The 25,199-nt window shown below is 43.1% G+C and overlaps 1 protein-coding gene across 2 annotated transcripts; it reads right to left on the reverse strand.

The window, feature by feature from the left end:
- Nucleotides 1–146: 146 nt before the first annotated feature.
- tmem102 (transmembrane protein 102) lies at nt 147–24,490 on the reverse strand. Of its 2 annotated transcripts, none has more exons than XM_026161603.1 (6): nt 23,987–24,490; nt 21,836–22,047; nt 3,634–3,975; nt 2,680–2,873; nt 2,216–2,428; nt 147–1,358 (listed from the first exon to the last, which is right to left on the reverse strand). In XM_026161603.1, exons 2-6 carry the CDS (start codon nt 22,035–22,037, stop codon nt 759–761), a joined length of 1,551 nt encoding a protein of 516 aa, XP_026017388.1. In that variant the 5' UTR covers nt 22,038–22,047; nt 23,987–24,490; the 3' UTR covers nt 147–758. The 2 variants fall into 2 exon arrangements, with proteins under 2 accessions (XP_026017388.1, XP_026017389.1); XM_026161604.1 differs by having other exon boundaries at nt 23,917–24,020.
- Nucleotides 24,491–25,199: the final 709 nt, after the last annotated feature.

Here is a 25,199-nt window from a genome sequence, read left to right on the forward strand (position 1 = left end):
AGCTCTTTGGTACATTCCATCACCCCATGAAATGTATTTGACATGAAACATTATAATCATAGACCTACAAAAACAGGGTTGTGCATACCTGAGAAAGATTTTTTTTTTAAAGTGAGGAGGAAAAAAAAGTCATAAATTGAGGCATGAGGGTCAAAAAAAAAAAAAGGGCTAAAATATAGCTTAAAGAGAAAAGAGACTATAAAGACTCGGCAGTTCTCCTTACAACATTACATTCAGTTACATCAGTCACACCTTGTTTTTCCTTTCTAATTCAGCTATCGCCCACTCTGATCTGGAATAAAAAAGGGAGAAATGCACCAAACATGGAGCTTTTCTCCCGCTGACTTCAGAAGTGTAAGTAATGGATGAAAACTCTTGGGCGAACATGTACACGCACGCACACACACACACACTTTGTGTTCATCTCCACTGGACTTATTTTTCGTGACTAAAGCCCGGCCCTTGTCTTCAGCACCAGCTGATAAGTCTTGTTAAGGCCAGCTCGTTAGGAGAGGGCCATCTCCGTGGCAACAGCTTGGTGACATCATGTCCATTATGCAACGTCGTGTAAACTGGACGTTTTTTGTTTCGTTTTTTTCAGTAGTGAGAAATGAGTGTTTTTGGTTTAAAGAGTCAGTCGAGCAGCACGGCTTCATCGCCATAGGATGGTCAAACAGGAGCGTGTGCACAGCGTTCTTCAGTGTGTTTGTTAGCTAAACACACTTAATTCCATACGTCTTCCCTGCAGCGTGTCTGCGTCAGTAGAACTTGTCATCGATGCGGAAGTGTGGCCTGGTGACATCATCGGGGTTGAGGAAGACGGATATGGATTTCCCAGGGTTCTCTGTGACCAGCTGCTGGAGCCGCTGCGCCAGCTTGTCCTCTGAAGGTGAGATGATGCCGTTGGCCGAGTGATGCCCGGGGGAGTTGTGGCCGTTAGTGCTTGCTGTCAGCTCCTTCTTCAGCTGGCCCGCCTGCTGGGCTTGGTCCAGAGCCGCCCGCAGGTGCTCGCTGGGATCCGAGCGCACGTGGGCCAATTTCCTGGCGACAAGGAGTGCCTGGCCGTCTGTCAGATGCTCCAACATGTTGCATTGGGGCAGGAAGTAATTTGGACAGTTTTTACCCAGGATGCAATGAGCCAGATCATCCAGGAGTCCCAGGAGGAGGCGGCCGGGTGTGTCGGTGTCCGGGCAGGACAGGTAGGCAGCAGGAAGCCGGTCACAGGCCCAGAAGAGAAGGGTGCGCAGGTGGTAGAGGCTGAGGCCTGTTCGTGGACGGGCCAGGATACGAGATAGGACGGCCTTGGCTGCTTGGAACGCCTGGGCCATGGGGAAGGGGATGCACTTCTTCAGCTGAACCTGTAACAGAAGAAACAAAAGCCAATGAGTGACCAGTTAGTAGGAAAGAGTGCAGGGAGCTGCTGTTGATTTTTACTTAGATTCCTCATTTATGTGCACTTGTTTCTCTCTAATTTATCGCCTCTACAGTCTAGTTTGGTCGTGCTAGCTTCTTTCAATAGTTTCTTTCTGGTACCAGATGTCCACATATGGCTGTGTGTGTTTTAGAGACGTGGTGAGAGATGGAGTAGAGCACACAGAGAACTAGCAGAAGGCAACACAGCCTTACTCGAGTTGATCTCAACGCGTCAGCTGGCAACAAAAGTTTCCCACAGAGTGTTTACTTCTCTGAAGCCACAGAGAAAGACGCTGACCTGTCCACACCGCAATAGAGCGACTTACATAGACAGACTTGCAGTGACTCTTTCTGTCAGATATTGTCACAGGCTGCTTTATGATTACATATAATGTAATATGCTGACTCTAAAAAGAGTCAGCATATTTTCACTTCTGAAACTTACTTTGAGGCATCAATTTTCTGTCTCCAAAACAAGTCAGGGTTAAGTAACACATCATCTTTGCCTCGCCTGTCGTCATGTGTGGAAGAGCTGCCTTAAAATCACCAGCACTGAATCAGCGAGCAGAAAGGATGCAAAATAATTCTCATTCTTCAAAAGTAAAAATACCTCTAAGTGCTAAAAATGCTACATTTTCTTTATCCTTGTGTTACACACAAAGATTATGAAGAGTATTATCAATAAGAGTATCAATAAAATGATACCCAATTTTGCAAATAAGAGTGAAATAAAAAGGGAGCATAAATGAAAAAGAACATTGGAAACAAAGAAAATTGTTACTACGGTAACAATCTCCCTCACCTCGCTGCGTGAGAACGCCAGTCTCCACTCCCTGTCGGGCCGACCACCCAGCGGGGAGCAGCAGGGCAGCAGATAGAAGCCAGATATGGCCTCCTCCTCTGTGATTTTACCATCCCAGAAGTGGTTGGCAGTCAGCCAGCCTTGGGCCACAGCGGGCCAGCCTCGAAACGACACCACCGGCAGAAGGTCGTACAGCACCCGGCTCGAGCCTGCCTGCAGGAAGGAGAGTGTGGAGGAATATTAAATGTCACACACTCGGTGCTGAATTACAAACAGGGCGCGAAAAAAAATGATTTTAACATTTGACTACAATCCTCTGCAATAATGATTTCACTCCACATAAACGTCCCATGAATAGGAGCAATTTTCTCACAGCTGCAAAGTTAAACAGCCCTGATGTTCTTTATCGACTGAGGCGTAAAGAGGGCTTCAGTTTATCACCGAAAGAAGAGCCGAAGCTGTACCTGCAGGATAATAGTAGTGAGGGGTCCGTTTCTCTCCAGGCGGTCTGGGGTGGGGATGCCTCTTTGGGGGCTGCGCCTCAGCTCCTCTACAGCCTCGCTCACGACCCCCCAGAACCAGTCCGTCACCAGGGCGGGAGAGAAGTAGCATCCATCCAGAGACTGAGGGGAGCCCAGGGAGGGGATGGAGCCTTTACCTGAGCGGGGAAGGGATGGAGTGAGGCAGGATGAGTCACTGCTTCTATACATTTATCTCACAGCGTGCAGTCACAGAGCCCGAAGATCTCACATTCATCACTTCAGGTGCTTAGCCAGAACCCCACAAGACCTGGAAGACCGTTGTTATCGTTTTCTGTACTTCTTGTTCACTTTACTCGAGACGCTGCAGCCTGCTACAGTAATCTTGTGGGGCTGTTTATACACACTAAAAAAGTAGGACACTCAATACATCACATATTTACGGCGCCAAAGTTTCAGGGTCCCGACGGAAGCCAATTTCAGACAAATACTCCGGGCACGCTAATGGCCCGTTCCCACTGAACGCGTCATTTGTCACATAAAAATCGCGGGCAAATTAAAAACTACTGCAGCCGCTGAAACTGCTCCCGCAGGACGTGCATAAGTCGCAACATCATTGGGAGCAGGCCTCAAGGCTGTAAACTTCATTAAATAGATTTAATTGATCTTCCACTGTTTACGTGTTTCCCCTTTATTTCCTCTGTGCTATACAGTGTAAACTGTGACCTAAAGGATGAGAGAGGCTGAGACGTGAGTAAAAAAGGTGTTACACTCGTAAACGTCGCTCAGTTTATTTAAAATTGTATCACAACACCGTGCATCAAGTTATGAGAGACACGACTTCGATTCAGTCAGCTCACACACAGTCCTCCTCTCCGTCTAGGAAATTCTCCATCCCAGTTTCATCTCTGATTATCCTTTTTTTTTTTTGCAACTCACCCATTTCCTCCTCCTCCTCCTCCTCCTCTTCCTCAGTGGGATGCCCATTCTCCTCCTGGCAGCAGATGCTCCAGCGGGACAGGATGCTGGAGTCACAGAGGCGAAGGCTGAGCCACGAGTGGCAGGGCGGGGAGTGTCTCATGTCCAGAGTGACTGGCTGGTTGCGGTCGTGAAGCTTAAGGGCGGGCACCAACAGGGTGAAGTCCAGGTCAAAGTCGGCCCCTTTGGCATAGTCCCCAAGATCCTCGGGGTTGAGGTCCAAGACGCCCTCACGGGCCCCGCCAGAGAGCAGCAGGTACTCGTTGGCCACCGGGAGGCGCTGGTCCACTTTCTGAACTAAGCCTAGAATTATTGAGCAAGAGGAAGAGAAGCTAATTAAATAGGTCCTGCTCTTCTTTTCCTTGTTCTCTGTCAGATTTCATTACACTTGTAGATGCTCACAGATGTGTGAGTTTGTCAAAGAGTCCTGCATGAGCACTGCACTAGACCCTAATGAACAATTCAGTTCTTACATGTAGGACTGAAAAATCTCAATCCCAGCCCCACATATGCTACACAAACATGAAGAATAAACAGACACAAACAAAGATCCTTTTACACATCTCCAGGTAACGAGCTAAAGAAAAAAGGATAAATGTTTTATAGTTTTGTTAGCTAAGTGCATATATAAGATGAAGGTGGGGTGATAAATATCAGTAATCAGATGATCATCTCATTATATCCTCATTGTATTTTAGTCCTGGCTGCATCAGGAGTGATAAAAAGAATTCCTCACTGTTATTTGGACAGTTTATACGAGAGAAACTCGAGCCCTCAAATCCCTTTATGGCTACTTAGCTGTGCTGTATATGTTACAGGCTCCAGGCCCCTGGGAGCTGCAGTGCTGGAGTCAACTAAATTATGTTTTGCCAGCTGTAAAGTGCAACTGAGAAAGCCTTGATCATACAGCCAAAACTGCACTGGTGTGAAGCTCCCTGCTAGCTACTATAGGTCAAAGGTAAAGCACAAATATTTCAAAAACACTTTGCAGGGAAGAGATTGTTAGAGGTTGAACCTGAGAGTGTTTATCCCCACAGGGCAGTAAAGCAGCTGGAGATAGCTGCAACGGGGGCATCAGACCAAGCCAGCAGGCCATGGGTGGGGGCGCAAAGCTCCTAATGTGATCCTCTCATCCTGTTACATGGGTACAAAACCTCAGTGGTATGTGATGTTTTCACGTAGAGCCATGTGTGCGCATGTGCGTGTACCTGTGTGCAAGGCAAATATCTAGATTACTCTACGCATTATCACAGGTATATGACCGGTGCTGGTACAAGCAGAGACCCAAAGACACAGGACAGATGTCATATCAGAAAAGTTGGACAGCTGCAGTTACAATATTAGCCAGTGACAGTCTGCTAAGTTTACCAGCTTTCCCTCTGAAAACTACAATATTATTGGACAATTATAGAATATAATTTATACACAAAGAGAAATTGTGCTTAATCCATAAAGTATTTCAAACTGATAAAGCAAAAACATCGACTCATTTTCCAATCAGCTTCATCCAAAGACAGACAGAACAGGAGTCTAATGTGAGAATAGAATCAGCAACACTTTAACAACAATAGTGAAAGTAACTTAACAATGTAACTTTTGTACCATCTACACAATATTGTCACATAATAAAACTCCCCCAAAACAATTAAATGAAACTCCCACACACTGTCGCTAATACATTTATTAAAAAATTACAACACTTCTGTCCTGTTTACCTTCATCAGGTACCTGATTAGAATATAATGGCCTAAATTTATTACCAGGAAGCAAGACAGTTTGTGGGAGTTTCACTTAATTGCCTTTTGGAGAACTTTTCTTCCAACGCACCTACAACATATTCTGAAATTTAAAAATATTTTCTATTGTGGATCTTGTATACTTAGCTTTTTGAGCAGCTACTTAAAACCTGGCTTTTCCACCACGTAACCGCACCAGGAATTTCCATCTACAGTTTGATCTTCCCGTCATAACGAGTGAGTACTCCAGCGACGCTTGGTGGAGTAATTTGTTTACACACATCATGATCTGCTATTATATATGATGCATTTCTGCCTAAGTGTGTTATTTCCACCTTAAGCAGAAACAGTTTTCCTGCATATTTTATGAAGTGCAGCGCTTTGGTAGAGGTTGTTGAAATAGTGCCCTTTTTACCAAATTATTGGAGACTGCCACGCAGCTCTCAGTTTAAGACATGCCTGGGCTCGTCTAGTTGTTGTGTGGACAAGTGAATGCAAATGCATACATAAAAATGTATTATTATCACAGGCGCCATGATATGGTGGAGCCCTAGAGATAAGCCTACGGTGCCCCCGAGAGGTCAAATGGACTGGAAAAAAAAACAGCAGCAATGAGAAAAAAAGCACAAAAAAAGCACATTAGAAGTTGAATAAAGGACTACAAAAATACTTACTACATTATCGTGTCCCCAGAAACACTTCCATTGTTTTAGCTTTTTTTGTGATTGTGTTTTACGCGACCTCCGTTGTGGTTTTTGCTTTAAAAAAAAAAACAAAACTATCTGTTTGACGTCTCACGGCCACCGTATCAGCCAAACGATGAAGCTAATAATTCGCTAACACAAAGTGGTATAAAGAAAGCCTTTCTTAGGTCTTCCAGTGATGTAACCTGTTAAATTTAATGTGGTTTATCTGGCTGGTTTCCTAGTAAAAATTAAAGAATCGTGTCATATAAATAATAAATATAGAAACAGCAGGAACAGCTGATGAGAACCAATGCAGCAGCAGCATCACCACCACATGCTGTGTGCTACTTTACATGAAAAAGGCCAAAGAGTTAGATTAACTATAAAGTATTAACAAAACTGGCTGGAAACTGGAGGAAAAATGAACATGGGACTAGTGTGTGAGTCAAAGTCAAAACTGCTGATGAGGATCTCTCTGGTGATTTGCTTTGAGAAGTAGGAGGAGGAAAAAAGAAAGCACCACAGGGTGAGCTGTCGATGAGAAGAAGGAAAGCAGGAAGTACGTGACAGCTCGTCTTTAGATCTTCACATTTCTCAGCAGAATCGGCCCATCTAACTCTACGAGCTCCATTCGTTCTCCGACTAGACAAGTGCCGCTCACTCCTAAGACAGATGCTCCTGTTGGACTTTATGTAAAACACTCAAAGTCCTCTGCATCTCCAGCCGCCCTCAGCCTTCCTAAAGGTGATAGTGTTACTAGTTTTAAACAGGTAATTCAGTAATCAAGTCTGTTTATCAGCCATCTTGACAGAGGAGTTTTCCAGCACTTAACCTGTAACAGTGGATTTTCAGCAAACATCCTGCTAACAGAAACCTCATATTGTTGTAGCCAACTGATGATACCATACGGGGGTCAAGCATTGGTCAATGGTGCTCGCTACAGTGCAAAACACATCATCAACTGACATGCACCGATCAGGCGTAACATTAGTGAGAACTCTGAAACTTTGGGTCCTGCCATCCGTGTGGATGCTACTTTGACACACATCACGTACGTACATGGTTGAAGACCATGTAACCTTTTCATGGCAACGGTATTCAATGATGGCTGTGACCTCTTTTAATATGATAATGTGCTCTACCATAAAGTAAAAATGGTTTAAGAGTGCTTTAAGAAGCACAACAATTATTTTGAGGTGTTGATTTGGCCTCCAAATTCCCCAGATCTCAATCCAATTGAGCATGTGTGGGATGAGCTGGAAAAACCTGTCTGATCCAAAGAAGTCCCACCTCAAGACTTAGACAGGACTTAAAGGATCTGTTGCTAACATCTTGGTGTCAGGTAGGACAGCAAACCTTCAGGGGTCTAGTGGAGCCCATGCCTTAACGTAGGGGTGGGGGAACGTCCTCAAGGGTCGGTGTCCTGCAGGTTTTACATGTGTCCTTGATCCAATAGGGCTAATTTAAACGGCTAAATTACCTCCTCAACATGTCTTGAAGTTCTCCAGAAGTCTGAGGCCTAATCACTCGATTCAGGTGTATTGACCCAGGGTGATCTCTGAAACCTGCAGGGCATTGGCCCTTGAGTCCTGGAGTTCCCCCACCCTTGCCTTAACGGGTCGGGGATGTTTTGGCATCAAAAGAGGGGCTGACACAATATTAGCCAGGCAGTTATAACAGTGGGCACAGTGTGACCAACTGATTATCAGAACTTCAAACCTGAAAAGACAGAAAGAGACAGGGGGAAAGGGTAGAAATGGTAAATGGGCAGATCAAAGTGAAGAAGAAATAGAAAAGACAGTGTCAGAGACGCCAGCCAAAGGGCAAAAAGTTTGAAGCTCCAGCTCCTCTGATTTGTTTGGTTTTATCTGCCACTGATAAAATGGGTCAAATAGGCGAGGAGGAGGAAAAGAGTGATGAAAAAAAAAAAGAATAAAAAGCATCTTATCTCTCCAGCTTCGCTTAGAGACCAGAGCACAGAGGAGAAACTGCATCAATTAGTGAGGACTCTTCAGTCTCCACGCTGGATGTGGGGAGTTTGAGGTTGTTCCAAAGAACACAGTCGACTTTTTAATACCAAACTCTCAAATCGACAGTCGCACGCTGCTTCGCTGGGCATCTGCCAGTAAACATGCGGGCACACGTGACTCGCACAACACACTGTGATGTGTGAGTCTATAGGCGAGCACACACGGTTGAGAACAGAACTGAAATGGAGACAGTCTCGGCTGGTTTCACAGCGTCGGATTAACCCTAATCCTGTAAGAAATGTCTTTGAATGCAGATTTCTATTAAAGGAAAATTTTTCCGTTAAGAGCTATTTCTACTCTAGACTCAATTCTAGGTCTGTGAAATGACTATTTGATAGCAGTTAGCTTCCCCACATGTCCAACCTGTCTGACTGATGTTATTAGCATGTAACTGTCAACTTGCCCCCATCTAACTGAGCACTGATTGCAGACTGGCTCCCTCTTATGGTCATCTCATGCACCAAAGCCCCTTTTGAAGTGTGCTGTGAGTGGTTGCAGACAGGTCCCCATCTTAGAAGCAACCACTTCAACCTCAGTCTCCAACCACTGTTTTCCCCAGTGTTTCCATTAGCACACTTTTAGAGGGTTTTACATTTGACCAGTGTTACTACATACAATTATAGTATTTGCTTTTGTGAGCACTAAAGTTACATTTAAAAGAATACTTCAAAATAAGCCCAAAGGAGTGTCTGGAGGCATTTCAGGATGGCTGCCAAGTGGCAGCTTCTAGACAAGGGGTGGGGAACTCCAGGCCTCAAGGGCCGGTGTCCTGCATGTTTTAGATGCGTCCTTGATCCAACACAGCTGATTTATATGGCTAAATTACCTCCTCGACATGTCTTGAAGTTCTCCAGAGGCCTGGTAATTAACTAATCACCCAGGGTGATCTCTAAAACCTGCAGGACACCGGTCCTTGAGGCCTAGAGTTCCCCGCCCCTGTTCTAGAGGGACGTGGGCCCAAACGAAACTGAATGAAAGAAAATAAAACTAGCGTGAAAAAGCAGAGGTCCACTTTTGATCATGATAAAAGAGGCTTAGGTGAAACATGATTTAAACTTGGAGATTCAAATGCATTTACATACAGATGTGCTTACTTTAACAATACATTCAGCAGGGCAGGGTACCACTTTCAATCAGGTTCCTGCCTAAAAGGTAGAATAAATATCACGACTATTTCATTTTATTCTTTTTTAAACACACAAACTAATTTACTAGGATTTCAAAATCAATAGCCATTTATTTATACTACGACTCCATTCTGTCATTGTCATCTGACTTTGTCAACAACTGAACACATCAGCACGTAATACGAGTGCAAATTGATCGAATTGCATCAGTGCACTGTGGACTTACATGCTAAACAGACCAATTAAAATATGAGATATCTTGATTTGAAATGAAGCAAAGTTCAAGCCAAAGTTTTCAAAGTGTACAGCGTTAGAGAGTGAAGACACATTCAGACACGTCTTTAAGAGAAATACTCTTCTCTGCATTACACAATGGTGCATTCAGGTGTCAGAACAAAGCTACAGTACAAAGAGACGCTGCTGAGAGAGCCTCCCTGAAGCAGAGCGCAGGCAACATGGGAACGACATCCTCTCTCATAGCAGAGCGCAAATACTCTGCCACACACCTCTGCAGATTCATACACCCACCCATAGCTCTGCAAATCTCTCTGGAAAATGTGATTCCTCTAAATAAACCGAGGATTCCTACATGAACCTGACTGCACTAACAACTGAGATGTAGGTAATGCTAATAATACCATCCTCACACATTTATTTTTAACGCTTATTTATCTGCAAGAACATTTCATTTGTGACATTCCTCATTTAAGGACTTCCTGTTTCCAGCACTATTGTACACGTGGATACAGCCCTAAGGAACGCTGACACTTAAACCATTACTGATTGCTAGTACGTTAAACCATGACATAAACATGTAATTACACCATTAGCTTTTTTAATCACTGTATTCACATCAAACCAGCCAATTTCAACTGTGAATGCTTCTGGGAGATTAACTAATGAGGTACATCCAAGTTCTTATTTCAGGCCATCTTTGTGCAGTAGTGGGAGGGGATGTCATTTGTCTCAGAAAGTGATGTTTTTTTTCTGAGAATCCACCTCTGCGTGACCTCTCTGTTATTCCAGACAATAAAATTCTAATACTGCTGCAGAGCGCGCCATGAAAATCATTTTAAAAGCAGCCACATCCCGCAAGGAGCAATTCAGTCCGTTACAAATGACTCCTGACTAATATAGTCTCAACCTGGATGTTATCTGTGCTTTTCAACTGCTGCTTCTCGCAGCCTCACCTCGCACGCTAATAGCCGGATTAATCCGAGACAACCCCGCCGCTGAAAGGTGAGCCATTCTGACGCCGCGCTGTTTATGAATTCATATCGAGTCAGGAGATTAGCTCCAAAATAGGGCTTTCAGAAGGAGAGGAATTGAGAAGTTCCAATTTAATCTGATTGGAGGGGATGTCTCACATCACTGAGCCAGGTGTTTAGTGTGTGTGTGTGTGTGTGTGTGTGTGTGTGTGTGTGTGTGTGTGTGTGTGTGTGTGTGTGTGTGTGTGTGAGAGAGAGAGAGACATAAAATGTGATTAATAGGAGCAAGAAACAGGGCTGAGAGTGACGGCAGACATGGTGTGTCTGAAACCACCTGCAGAGAGAGGGGATGCAAGAAGCTGTCAATGTGTTCCAGCTCCACATTGCTGCTTTGATGCCAGTTACTTTGTGATATGATGTCCCACTAAATGACAGGCAATTATCGCCGAGGGGGAAAAAGCCAGGCTGCAGTTTTACTTTTACATTTTAGAGAAGCAGTGAGGCTCATTTGTTTGAGAAGCCACATAAAGATGATGTATTTCAATAAAACGGGCCAAAAGAGGTGGCTCAAATTCTCCTCGGTCATCAATTCAGTGTCACAAAGGAGCCCTGTGTAACATCCAGAGAGCCATTGTTACTAATTAATGATACCCACGGCAGTTAAGCGAACTGTAATCAGCATTCAGCACCTCACAGATCAGGGCTGAGCTCTATGCAGAAGACAGTGCGCTATCATGTATCAGATATAGGGTTCTAGCTAAATTACAGCTAACTGGCTAACTGCCCGCATGTTGATTATTGCTGTTTTAGACAAGTCAGTCGTTACACGAGTGACTGTTAAATAAAAAATGAATTTGTTAGCAGCAACTACCATTGAGATAATGTTACCTACTTGTACGTTAGGTACCCTGAACAAGTCTGGCAGTGGTTAGTTTATAAAATGAGCCAATAAAATAACTAAAATAATCAGCTAAGTTACCAAATCAGTTCTGAGAGTCTGGATGAATTTGCCAATCCATGTGTGTTAGCCACAGACAGCTTAAACAATGGAATGGAGAATATTATAACCCATAACAGGTGTAAACTTCCATGCTATGATTTTTGTTGTGGGGCATTATTTAACATTGTATGCCAGCAGGTGGAAGTGTGCCGCTTTACGCAACCTTTTTGTAGCTTCTTCACTGCGCCGAGTATAGCTGCACTGAACATGAAGCCAGCTACAACCTCTCTCCTGTTTACACGGCAGCTTTTATAATATTAACAGCATTGGGAGGTAGGTTAGCATTAGCTAAGTCTTGTAGTTTTTCTCCATGATTTGGTTTCTTTGAACAGAGAAAAATCCAAATGAACACCAAGTGAACCAAAATGCATCACTACAAACCACAGACGTGCCTGAGGTGGGAGCAATAAATGTAAATATAGGAAGAAGAACATGGAGAACATGCAGACTTTACATTAATTTCTCAGCTAGCTGCTAGCCTGTACAGACATTTACACATCTATAGTGTCTTGTCGGATTCTAATACAGTGGTCCCTTGCCATAAGGGCGTTCACCTTGCGCAGCTTCGCTGTTTTGCAGACTTTTTTTGCGCAATTTTGCATGCTTTTGGTTGGCTGTAGACCATTGTCAATCAATCTCCTCCGTCCCGTCTCCTGTACAGTACAGATTGCATTCAGCTTGTCAAATTTACATAAATCTTTGATCACTAGCAGTCTGACTCTGAAGTGCTGTACTGTATGTTTGTAATTTTTTGTCTCCAACAAACACAACAATGTCGACGAAATGTTTTGCACCGTCAAAGGCACCTGCAGTAGCACCCAAAAGGCAGAGGAAGATGCTAACCATCACACAAAAAGTTGGACTTCTGGACATGCTAAAGGAAGGTAGAAGTTACCGTATTTTTCGGATTATAAGGTGCATTAAGCAAAAAAAAAAAAAAACAGTCAGATAAGTCAAACTTTACTCAACTCATCTCTTCTTGCTTCCTCTACTTCCTTGACAACTTTACAACTTGATTCATTAATGTTGAATTCTCCGGCAGCTGCTCTATTCCCATGTTCTGGACCTAAAACACGGTTTGATCTTTGGTTTTATTCTATACTGGACTTATTTTTCTATGAACGTTCGAACTTGTGTGAGTGTTTAAAAAAGAGAGAAAAGTGTGAAAATATTGATGTCTGTCTGAGAAAAGTGTATAACGTGTGTAGTGAGGGGTTTTATAGCCTTAAAACACTTATAACTGTAAAAAATAAAGCTGGCTACTTCGTGGATTTCACCAATCGCGGGTTATTTTTAGAACTCCCGCGATAAACGAGGGACGACGGTAATACGTGTACGTGGCTCCGGGACGCTCCTTAGCTCAAACTTCCAACGTACACCTGGTATGGATTGAGGTCGGATTACGTTCACAAATTGCACAATTTACATCACAATGTGCTCAGGTGCTGGATATAAACAGTGCACACAGAGCATGTTTACCTATGCTAATAATAATAATAATAATAACCCAATCCAACTACATTTGCATCCTATATTCAGAAATGTAAGCAGTCAGGGAGCAAAAGAGCTCCATAAACTGACACATCCAATAACTGCACACCTCAGCATCAGTGACAAACTCTAGAGCCTATTAACACGTAAAACAAACCCAGCACAAGCTCCACTGCCTCCTTGGATTATATTCAACATCAGTCCCACAATAATATATTCAGGTCTTTTTCCCCCCAGGTCTCCTTCGGTCCTCGCTCGGGTTTTGAGCAGTTACACATGAACGAGTTCAGTGTATCAGTTAATGTCACACTTGCTGAATTTTATATGAAGGCTCAGTCACTCCGTCCATCGCGACGCTCTGTGTTTGGAAATGTTCAAATGTCTTCTTTTGAAGTATAGACGGGAGCTCGTTTGAGACACTTAATGAAGGCAGAAATTAAATTAGTCAAATTAGGAGAAAATATGAATGGTGAGGGTTTAATTGTTTGTAACGAAGAGGTGATTTTCTCGTGAAAAACTTTGGAGAGCCTGCGAGTGAGCTGTGAATCCAGCGCCTCACGTAGTTGCACCCTCCTCCTTTGACTGTTATCGGTTGACAGCTACTGCCCAAATTATTCCCTTTTCTTACCCTCGGGAATACTTCCGAGTGTGATTATGAAGGAGCAAAAATGAGAGTGTCAACCACAGTTATTAAAATGAGCAGATACTGTCACCCAGTGTCAGAATATTTCTTATTTAACATGATAAATACAACAAGTTCAATTACAATGAATGACGTCTGTGGCTATGTTCAGTCACAGGATGCAGACGGTTGCAACAATTTAGTGTTTCGCAGTCATTTTCACTGACACGCCAGCTTTCTGATCGTTTAGATTTGAAGCTACAAGGTGCCAAAAAAAGGTGTCAACAATGACTATCGCTTATGGCAGGCAAGATGCTGTTCATCTGTGCTGCCTGGCACTGGTGAGCCTGAGCTGACGGAAAGTGAACAGAAACCAAGCCTAACTAATCCAGCACAAATATTTCATTCATCTTTTCTGTCTGCAGCGCCGTGATTCTTGCGTACCTGCCAAGAACGAATGAAGATGGGCTCTTAAATACAAAATGGCATTAACTGAGAATTGATGAGAGAGAGGAGACCACGTGGAGCCACCAGCCCAAGCCAGCGATAAAAACTACAGCTGGACCCGGAGCATCTGAGGCAGAGAAGTCACAGCACCCAGCTGCGAATCAGTCACGCAGAAGCCCACCAGCGTTCACGGGCGAGAGCGGGAGACCGGCCAGACACGGCTTGGACCACAGCGAGCTGCTTTCCCACAGGGATGCCGCTGCTGTTTTGACGGTTCAAATTAAACCAAAAGGGATTTTTTTCCTCCCGCCCCTCACAAAAATGAAATATGCGTCGCAACATGTGAGTGTGTATGAAACTGCTGCAAAGGTTGAGGGGACAAATTCAGTGCTGGATAAATGCACTATATTAAAGCGTTGAAGGAAAATAACATGTTCTGCTCTGACTGGCTTCTCAGTGTTTGGATACTGCTGCTGCCCAACTGTGGAAAATAAGCTATACAAGCTAAGAAAATATGCAAGTCTCTGCATTTTGTGCACAATCCTTGCATAATTAAATGGCTTTGCCAATTTGCTATTTGCTCTTCACAAATAGCAAAGATTATGTTTGATTCATTTCATTCCTGTGTTACTACAGCTTCACTAGCTGAATGCACGAGGCCATGTTTGGATATTAAAGAGCAAGGCTGCTTCAAGCTGCTTTAAGATCTTCATACAAATGTAATGAATGACAGTGTTCGAGCACCGTTTTCAAACTTACATTACATATTATTGAATAATAATAAAAAAAGATTAGTCAACTGATGGAAAATTAATCCATTTATTTTATTTTCTAAACAAGCAACAACCTCCAGGGCTAAAAAAGAAAACAGCAGTCAGCCAAAACTTAAGTTCCTCTAGTGGCCACATGAGGTTGGATCCAAAACAGTCAGCCCCCGTGAACTTAACATGTTTACATCTTTGGTGTAGAAGGATGATTTCCCTCGTTAGAGGAACCGCTCATCAAATCGTCCACATGCATCGTTAAGGGTGCAATAAATAATATTTTACGTTATAGTCAGGACTATCACAATCATACTCTGAGTAATGTGAGTACATCTGTCTTTGCAGTGCACCAATTAAAATTATGGATGAATCTTGCTAATTACATTTGCTAGCATTAGCTGCTAACTTTAACCTCTCGTCTAAATATGGTAACTTCCTGCTCCTGAAAACCAGCACGGCCACACCTAAAAGACTAACTCTGAGGCCAAAAACACAAACTGGGAGACGTCACAGGGGCCACATCCATCTTTCATTTACAGTCCATGTTTTCCAGCTGAAACACTGAAAATGTCACTCGTTCCAGCTTCTCAAATATGAACAGACGGTTCAGTTAATAATTAATGGAATATATTTGAGTTTTTGGACTGTTGGCACAACAAAACAAGTTATATAAATGTGCCTTCAAGAGCTTTGGGATATTACAATAGACAATCACCAAAACACCTAAAAATAAAATAGGGGCAAATATATTTATAGTCTGTATGTTTCAGTGCTAAAGGCCAGCGCCTGCAACATTCACAGAACCACGATAACTTCATGAAATGAGATTATAGTGATATCGCTGGTAAAAATCACTCAGATGTTCACTAATAAGTTCACAGCTAAAGGTGACCTTTTCACTCATCCTTCTTCTGACTTGGACAAAAGCAACTAAGGTGCTGATGGCACTTCTCAGTCTAACCACCCCCACTTATCACTCAAATGGGCACACAGTCAAGAGGTCTAAGTGTGAAAAATAGCAGCAAAGCAGCTGACATAGGCGAGAACGGAGGTCACTGTAACTAAGGAAAGGCGGAGATCTGATGTATACTCAGAAATTACTGCTACGTTTTTAGAACTGATACCGAATCCAGTTATGACCAAGAGAATGACATGCATAACTGCAACAAACCACAATGACTGAGTCAATAAACATACATTTTAACATATGCTTCTATCCAGAATAATTTGTACAGATGCTGCTTCACACATTTCCACCAAACAAACAGCTCATGCCAGCACCAAACACCAACCCAGGTGCTACAAAAACTCCTCTGTCCAAATCTGAAAAATGCCGAATATCCCTCCCAGTGATCGACTCACCACTAATGTCAAGTACGAGGAAGAAAAGTTCTCATTTGACTTTTGTTTTTTAATATATACAGTTTGTTAAAACTGTTTTTTCTTCAAACATTCATACACAGTGTAATTCTTCAACATTTCAACCTACAACTGAGAACTTTTCGGATAAAAATGTCAGAATCTGGGCCGATGCTGAAGAACACTCGTGACTTTTTTAACTTGGATCAAAAGTAATTCCCTCTCCCCGACATCAGGAGGGGGAAGATGAACTCTGAACTAAACTCGCTGAACAAACTTTAAGATCTGTGATGCTGGGTTAAGGGTACGTCTGGGCCCACACCGGATCGTCTGCTCCGCCGGCAGCGTGGATCTATTTCTGCCCTCATCACACTTTTGTTTTTCAAAAGACATCCACAGTAGCCCCCCCGCCACTGTAGCCTGAAGGCAAAACCACAGTGTTTACTCAGATGCTGGGTAAATAAGGGCCTCTTCTTGAATCTGTCACGCTGTGAGGGGAAATCGCTGGGTACACCGGGTGCGTGCGCGTGCATAAGAGTTTAATCTCTTTTCTCCTTCCTTTTCTCTGACAGTGTGCAAATCCCAGCGGGGATCCCTTTGCAGCTCAAACTTTAGAAAAGGCTGGCAAAAAAAAAGCTGAAGCGAAGCCACTAGTGTACGGCATCGACACGCCAGCACCTTTGCAGCCCCTCCAACAGCAGGCCGGCATGCTTTAACAAGGCCCCTCCATCAAGATATTTGCTTTTCGCTGCTGCTTCTCCTCCTCCGCAGCGCCTCGAGAGGCACAGAAGCTGCTAACGTGGCTACCGCCGCATACTTAACTTTATATTCCTAGAACGCAAACTGTCTTCCTCAGTGGAAAGTGCCAAACTTTTTCTGTTTTTTTCCTTTCCCCTTTCCATACGCAGTTGGAGCTGTCACAGCAGGTGGTGAGGCACAGGCTATGAAAATGCTAGCAAACCATTGGTGATTATGCAGGCAAAAGATGCCTCAAAAACCAAGAAAAAAATAAGAGCGTTAGAGAGAGAGCTTCTCAACCAAGATAGAGCAAAGAGGAAAGCAGAGGGCTTTGCAACACAGTCATGAAAAATGAGAAGTGAGCAAAAGAAAAGGCTAGAAAGAAAAAAATAACAACTTTTACACAGAAACAGGAATATCTGCTGCACTTGGTGACACAATGATACGATAAAAAAAAAAAAAAGCCAAGTTCCATCTTGATTTGTGTGATTTCTCCCCGGGGGAAGCAGCCCGTTTGATGAAGCTATTTCAGCTTAGAGGAGGAGAAGCCTTGAAACTTAGAGAAGCTGTCTGTCAAGCAATGCTACAGTACTGATTTGACAGGAATAGCAATTCTGGGTGATCCAGGCATCTCTGTGCACTGACAAGAGGATCTACAGCAATGTAAAACTTGGTAATAAAAATACACACGGGAGAAAGAAGTGTGTATATATTAAAAAAAACGACCTGAAACTTTCTGGCCAAACACGCCTCATTTCAAGAAAGAGGGGCTGGCTGACAGGAGACAGCAGGGAGGGAGGAGAGTGCCACCTATTGGACAAACAAACATACTCCGCTTGTTACTAATAAACACAATCTGAGCATCAAGTCTTAACAAAGCCAGCCCGCCATGTGTGCGATCAAACTACGCACTAAATATTTTTAAATCCAATTAACTCTAATCACTAATTAATTAATTAATCAATAAGACCAACGATAATTCTTACTCGAGCGTTTCCAGAAAAACTAAGCAGATACAATCATCTCAGTTAACACTGTGTCGTTGGTCACACGCAAGAAAGAATTCAAAGAGGTCACTTTGATTTGTGACTCTCTGGATAACTGACTTTGTAGCGTCACACTGATGCCATACTACATTCTGTTATGGTCTCCTGTGCGATGTCAGCTTCATGTACAGTATTTGGAATACATGTAGAATTACACGTGTGCCCTTGCAGGGCTACTGCAACACACAGCAGCACCGAACACTTTGTGTGTGAGCTGGAGAGTGAAGCATTATGGTTTCCTGATCAGTTTGGACTTTATGCAAACTTCTGAGTAAGTCTGAGCACTGGATTTGTTTTGTAAAGAAGAAAGTGGATTAATAAACCTCGCATTGTTTTCTACAAGAGGACTTTGGGGTGAGTTATCTGGATTAAGTAAGGAACATGTGCCGGCTCCCAGCTTACCCTGTGCAATTCTAAGTGTGGCTTCTACACCTATTGTTACTCTTGACTAGGGCTGCACGATATTAGGAAAACCTGTGATGTGCGATAACTGTGATCAATACTGCGATAACGATATGACTTGCGATAAAATAAATAGCAAAAAAAAAAAAAAAAAACAAATACATAATTTCCGTTTTACTGCACAGTTTTATTTAATGAAAGCTGCTGTATTAGCAGTGTAACAACAAAGTGCACTTTAACATTGAAACATTGCCCACATAAGAAAATTCTGAAAGACATCCTTCCCGGTCTCTAGAATTAGTTTTAAATAAACATAACTTAGATTATACTGCAAATTATCTCAGTGCAGTTGTTCATCATTTTACCACTCACCAAGCAGTTATGATGTAAGTCAAAACTGGAGAGGAAACTTCACTGTAGTGCTTGCGTAGTTTTCAGCTTGGCTCAGTTCAAACGTGACGGTCCTGCGGCATGTTTCGTACATTTGTGGAATGGCGACATGGGAAAAGTAGTTTCGTGAGGGGATGCGGTATCTCTGGTCCACTTTATGTATCAGACTGGTGAAGCCCTCTCTGCTAACTGTATTTATAGGCATCATGTCTTTGTCAAAAAATGTGTAATGGCCTCTGTTATTTCTTTGTACCGCTTCGACGTTTTCTCATAAGTTGTTCCACTTGAAAAACTCTGATACAGAGACGGCTGTTGGACTGCTGCGCTCTTTGTCTTAACATTAGCAACCTTTGTTTGGCTAGCCCTGTCTTTCTGGAACTCTTCAAACAGTTCTCTGTGGTTGTATTTGAAGATGATGGTGGAGATTAGTCGTGTTTCCTCTGGTGGTTGCCACGAGTGCTCGGCAAGTTTTGCAGAGCACCTGTGTTTGGAGAACGTCGTCTTTATCAAATCCAAAGTACCTCCAAATAAGTGAGGTACTATTTTTTTTTTTTTAGGCACGAGTTCAGTAGCGTTCTCGTCACGCGTCTCGCCCTCAGCCTTTACAACTCTGACTCGTTGCTGCAGCGTTGTTCGCTCCCCACCTGCGTAGGAGGCGGGCCTCTAATCCATTTGATTGGTTAATGCCTTGAAGGGCTCTATTCGACTGGTCAAATGTGTAAAGGGGTTTCTTTGATTGGTAAATTCTTTAAAGCACGTGTGTAAACATTTTAAGGTACCCAATTATCGCAGTTTACGTCGTCTTTTGCGATGGGCCCATCGCGCAGGCTGATATTGTGATGACAATAAGTTTTCGATTTATTGTGCAGACCTACTCTTGACTGTTTACACATAATAAAACAACCTGACAGGTTGAGGAGAACTATGATAGCATGTGGAGTCTGCACATTGTCCCTGTGCCTGTGTGGGTTTGGGTACTCGGGCTTCCTCCCACAGTCCAAAGACGTGCTTGTTAGGTTTACTGGTGATTCTAAATCAGCCATCAATGAGGCAGATGTTTGAATGTTTGAACTGCAGAGCATAAAGCAGTTTATAAACACGTGGTTAAAATGTGATTTAGAGTCTAAAGAGCTTTGACCGGTCAGTAGGATGGGAAAAATGCTACATGAATGCGACTGCGTGACATTATCTGTCTCCTTGTGATAAAGGCTAACTCATTCACAAGTGAACATGAACGAGGTCGACCCTGATTCGCTGCGTTCTAGCTCATCCACAGTGCTTTGCTTTCATTACATGCTGAGAGAGAGAGAGAGAGAGAGAGAGAAACTCTCTGCCGTGTCTCTCGTTTTCACTTCCATGTCAAGAAACAAACATCGACATAGCGAATGTTTGTGCTAAGTGCTACGACCAGCACGTGTTTACAAATGCTGGATCTGGGTCTGTGAGATCGGCTCTGCCGCCGCCAACTTGCTGTTCTGACCAGCTTCTATAGAGAAAACCAAACTTTAGTGCTCGTTTTCAATCTTCAGATGAAAACTAAGCAACAAGAAATACCTTTACACACGTGAGAGGCTGCTTTATTGTTTAAAAAAGATTTGATTTTATTCCCGCAGTCTTAAACACACCGCAACAGATTTCTGGGGAATGTACTTTTCTTGATTTTAATTTCAGACTTCTTAATGACCCACTGGAGCTTCAGTGCATACGGAAGGATTAAATTAAACATACTGTACCTGGTCTACGCTGTTCATTATTTTCCTGCATGCTGGCTCCCAACATGAGCCACGAAACGAAAGAGAATCCTCTCACACTTAAATGGGAACTCTTTTTGCCTCAATTATATTTCACTACGAACAAAAACTGTCAAAAAGAAATGACCTCGCTGTACTAAAGTCTGACGAGTAGTTCAACACAAATCCAAACCGCTTTTCACTCGTCACTTTTTCATTGTACTTGAAGAGCCTTGTGATGCACTAAATCTACAGGGACAGGCAAATCAGCACATGCACAGCAGGATGAAGCTGATGACTCTAATCATTATTTCACATTAAGCATGCCAGCACAGATCACTGCATGTTAAGCCAGCACAGCATGGTGTGATTGTGCTGGGCAGAGTCCAGGTGACGACAGCAGGGCGTTGCTAAAAAAGACTCCTCATTGCTCACATAGGTCGCACAGCCCTGGGTAAATAAATGCATGCATGCTTGCTTGACCATAAAGGTGCATTTAACAAAAACAGTGGGCATTACATGAAAAGACGTGCACTGTAAGCAGGCTTCGTGAGAGTGGTGTGCCGACCGAAGCGAGGCTGAAACCTTAGAAGAAAGCGTATTTGCCCCCTTCCTGCCACATTTGGCAGCAAGAACTGCAATTAAGCATTTGTGATAACTGGCAGCGAATCAGTCAGTGCGTTCTTGAACTACTTTTGGTAGGTCAGCCACTCCTGGGAAAGGTGCCCCACTGTTCCAAGTTTTCTCCTTTTGTGGATAATTAACGGCTACTAATGAACAAGAAGCGGAGCTGGAGCCCAACACAGGATGTGAGACTCACTGAAGATACACCTAATGACACTGCTCTGTTATTTGTTTTTAAATAGAGTTACTCGGCAAAGATGATCGCTACAGAAATAGAAATCATACACACGCATACATTTGCATGCACATACAATATAAATCTGTGGGAAACCTTTTCCACCCAGTCCCAATTGATTGCAGCTACAGGAAATGAATGATTACCATCCAAAAAGTTATGCTGTTAGAAATATGTGGTGCACATAAATGGTCTTTAAGAAACCAGTTTGAACTGATTAGAGCTTTGTGACATGTTATGTTTTCCTACTGGAAGGAGCCATTAGAACATGGGTGCAGATGGACATGGTCAGGAACAATACTCAGGTAGGATGAGATTGTACCAGCTGTGCACTAGATTAATGCTAAAGGAGGCCAAACTCAAGCAGGTCATCTTGATAGTGTCTTAAGTCAAAATGCATTGACTTGCTGCCGTGCTATTGGCTAATTAGATATGTGCATTTGTGTCATATCTCTGCAAGGTTCCTGTAACAGTCACGACAGGAAGGGAATCGGAAAGGAAGTGTGTATTAGAAATGAACCTCTCTACCTAGCATGTTGAAGATGAAGTCCTTGGCAGTGTGGACCTCTAAGGCGGTCTGGTCTCCAAACTCCCCCTGCTCCAGCAGTACCAGTTCAGATACCTGTGCCGACAGCTGCTCCAGGGTTGCCCCTGAGCGGAAGTCCACCTCAGAAAGTTTCTTGGCGGGTGCTGGGGAGCGTGGAGTCACCGCGCTCATCAGGGACTCCATCTCTACAACCCTGTTAAATGAGGACAGAGAAAGTGAAACTGTTGTCATTATTTTTAACCTCTGTGCTCAAATGTTGGAAAACCACAATAACCCTACTGTGATGACTAAAGCAGTGGAAACAGCTCCCCTGAGGGACGAATTATACACTCACAGTGCCAGTAATAACTATTTGTTTTAAACTTTACCATTTAGCACACTAGAACAAACCACAGGGCTATCTGTTTACAGGATGTGCCTGACACCAGAGCCTGTGCTCAGACAGTTTTAGTGTTGCAGTCATGTTTTCACCCATATAATATCCGCCTTGTTTTCACCAGCCTTGTGTGAATCATGAGACTCTGAGAGGCACTTTCACAGAGAAACATATGACATTAAGGAACAACCGCCAATGCATCATAACAGCTGAAAAGGTGACACTGATGTTTTGACCAAAACTGCTAAAAGTGGAAATTCCAGCCTTTTTTTAATCATATGAGCACCAATAATTCTTTTTTACCAACACCTATCATGTTTCAATCCAGCTTCATTCACTTTAAATGTCATGAAATTACTTTAATACAATTAACAACAAGCTCTTTCGGCAAGTTGGTAAACTTAGCATTCAAGGTTTCAGTGACCATTACATTTAGCTATTTACATAGCTATTATTTTTTAGCATTTTCAGCCATTGACACGGTTGCAAGAATTTTTGCTAGAGACAAGATTTAGGAAAATCAGAGCCGGTGTTACATTATGAACACGCAACCTTTTGAAAGCAGTAGACTCGCAGTCTTGTAGCCATCCAAAGTTGCAATAAACATGACCAACCAAAGCCTTATGAAGAAAGATACAATAACACATTTACTAAAAGTACTAAAACTAACGATATCACCTCTACATATTTTTTTCGTATCTTTCGTAGGTTCCCAAAATCATTTCAGTTAGTTTTAACAAAAGTCTAGTTTTTGTTTTTATTTTCTTTAACTAAAACGTGTTTTTCACGTTAGTTTTGGTTAAATATGATAACCCTGACCTCTTGGAGACACTGTAGAAACACCCCCAGAGTACAAGTGTTCACTTCCTTAATAAAGGAGAGTCAATGTATCTACAGCAAGTAAAACTCAAAAACATACATACCGTTTAATAAAACCTGAGCTATTACTTTTTTAATGACATTACAGACTTGTAATTTGGTTGTAAACACGACCATGAGCAAAGGAATGAGTCTGTGAAGTTAAATGTACTACATGGTGCCTCAGGTGGCCGGACTAATTGCGGGACAGGAGTTTTTAAAGGGTTTAGCGTATTTGGGAATGCATTACGTCAATGATGTGCTGTTAAAAATACTGCTGTCCTTTAATAGGCTTGAATAATTGCATTAAATAACGTGCTCTGAAAGTAAGAAGCCTAAAAGTTGTAATGTAAACAAAGCTCAGTCGAGCGGAATGATATCTTGGCCCTTGCCCCACCAAACTGGGTCAATTAGCGAGCCAGCCCCCCCACTTCTAGCTGCAAAGCTAATAGCCGAGAAAATTAGCTACACTGCTGTCTAAAAGTCAACGCAGGCTTCTTAAGCGATTCTTTAAAGGCAGCAAATAACGCTGTTCTGCTTAGAAGAGATTGCAATCAGTGTGTACTATCGTATTAGCTCAGGGTCTGACTCGCAGTGATAATGTCGGTGCGGTGCCTCGCCCAGAGTCGGCTAATTTCTTTTATTAGCCAATATTAGCTCATCAAATTAGCATGCTAGCTAACGTGACAGATGGGGACAGTGAATCCAAGCGCAGCGTCATACACACACACACATCCACACTGAAATGTATACACACACACATAACCCATACAGATGCATGCACCCACATGCACACACACTCAGCGAGAGTGGGTGTCGTTAGCTTACGAGTCGCGGTTCACAGTGAAATGATTAGCTGTCAGGCTAAAGCTGCCAAATATCCCAAACGGACACACACCCGTTACACGCTGACGCGAGGGACTCTTCGCTATCTTCTATCTTTAATGTTATTGTGATGCCTTCGCTTCAATCCGCTTTCCTCAGCTGTCATTTCCAACAGGTCCTGGGCACCACCTTTCCCCTGGCAACACCGTCCAGGAAATCATGGTCCTACTCAGAGGATCCAGGGATTAGCGGTGTATGTGGAGAGCACGCCCCGCGTTACAACACTACAAACGGATTTGTGAGGTCAGGTTTATGATTAAAAAATGTGCCTCGCAAAGAAGATAAAGGCAAGAGCTGAAGGTTTGATAGGAGGATTGCACAGCTGGTGTTTTGGAAGGCTCCAAGTCCATCAGAGCAGTGGTGCACAGTGATCCAGCTATCTGCTGGATGCTGGAAAGAAATAAGAAATATTCATCCTGTATGATAAAAATGTCACCTTTAATTTTGAGGTAGGTTATGTAAACTGGATCCTCATGGCATTAGCAATGTCACTCATTGGCTGATTTAAAGATGATGGGGATCAGACACAAATATACTGGATATTATTAATATATTCCCTGTATTTATCTGTTGTATCATATCCATTTTTGTGCTGGTTAAATGCTCCAAAAACAGTGTGATGAAAACCTGAAAGACATCTAGGGTTGTGGTGGAGATTGAGCCAATCCCTGCTGTCAAAGAGTCAGCAGCAGTTACACTCAGGACAGCGCTAACACAGAGAGACAACCATTCAAACACCTATGGCCAATTTGGAGTCACCAGTTAACCTAACATGCATGCTATTAGGCTGTGGGAGGAAGCTGTGGTTGGATGCATTTTCTGCCTCTTCTATAGTTCCAGTTTGCATGGGCAGCACTCTAAGCAAAAACACCCAGACCCCCCTTCTTCCAGCAATTGACTCCAGCTCTTTCACAGAAATGCAGAGCTGAGAGACATAATCTCCCGTGTGTCCTAGACTCTGCCGACCAATCGGACACCCTCAACGCACCTCGTCTCTGAGGAGTCATCCTAGTCGGTTACCCAAACCTCCACAGCAGACTATATTTAGTGCAGCGGCTCTACTCCGAGCCCACCCGTTATCTCTAAACATGACCCCAGAAGACAACATTTGGAGCAAGCTTATTTTTGCTCCTTGGATCCGAGATGTTCTGTTAGTCCTGTCCCAAAGTAGGAAAAAAGGAAGGGAGCAAGGCCTGGGGAAGGAGGTCATAAGCAAGCTGCCCAGA

The sequence above is a fragment of the Astatotilapia calliptera genome, chromosome 3, assembly GCF_900246225.1.
Source record: "Astatotilapia calliptera chromosome 3, fAstCal1.2, whole genome shotgun sequence".
In the NCBI taxonomy this organism is placed as follows: domain Eukaryota; kingdom Metazoa; phylum Chordata; class Actinopteri; order Cichliformes; family Cichlidae; genus Astatotilapia; species Astatotilapia calliptera.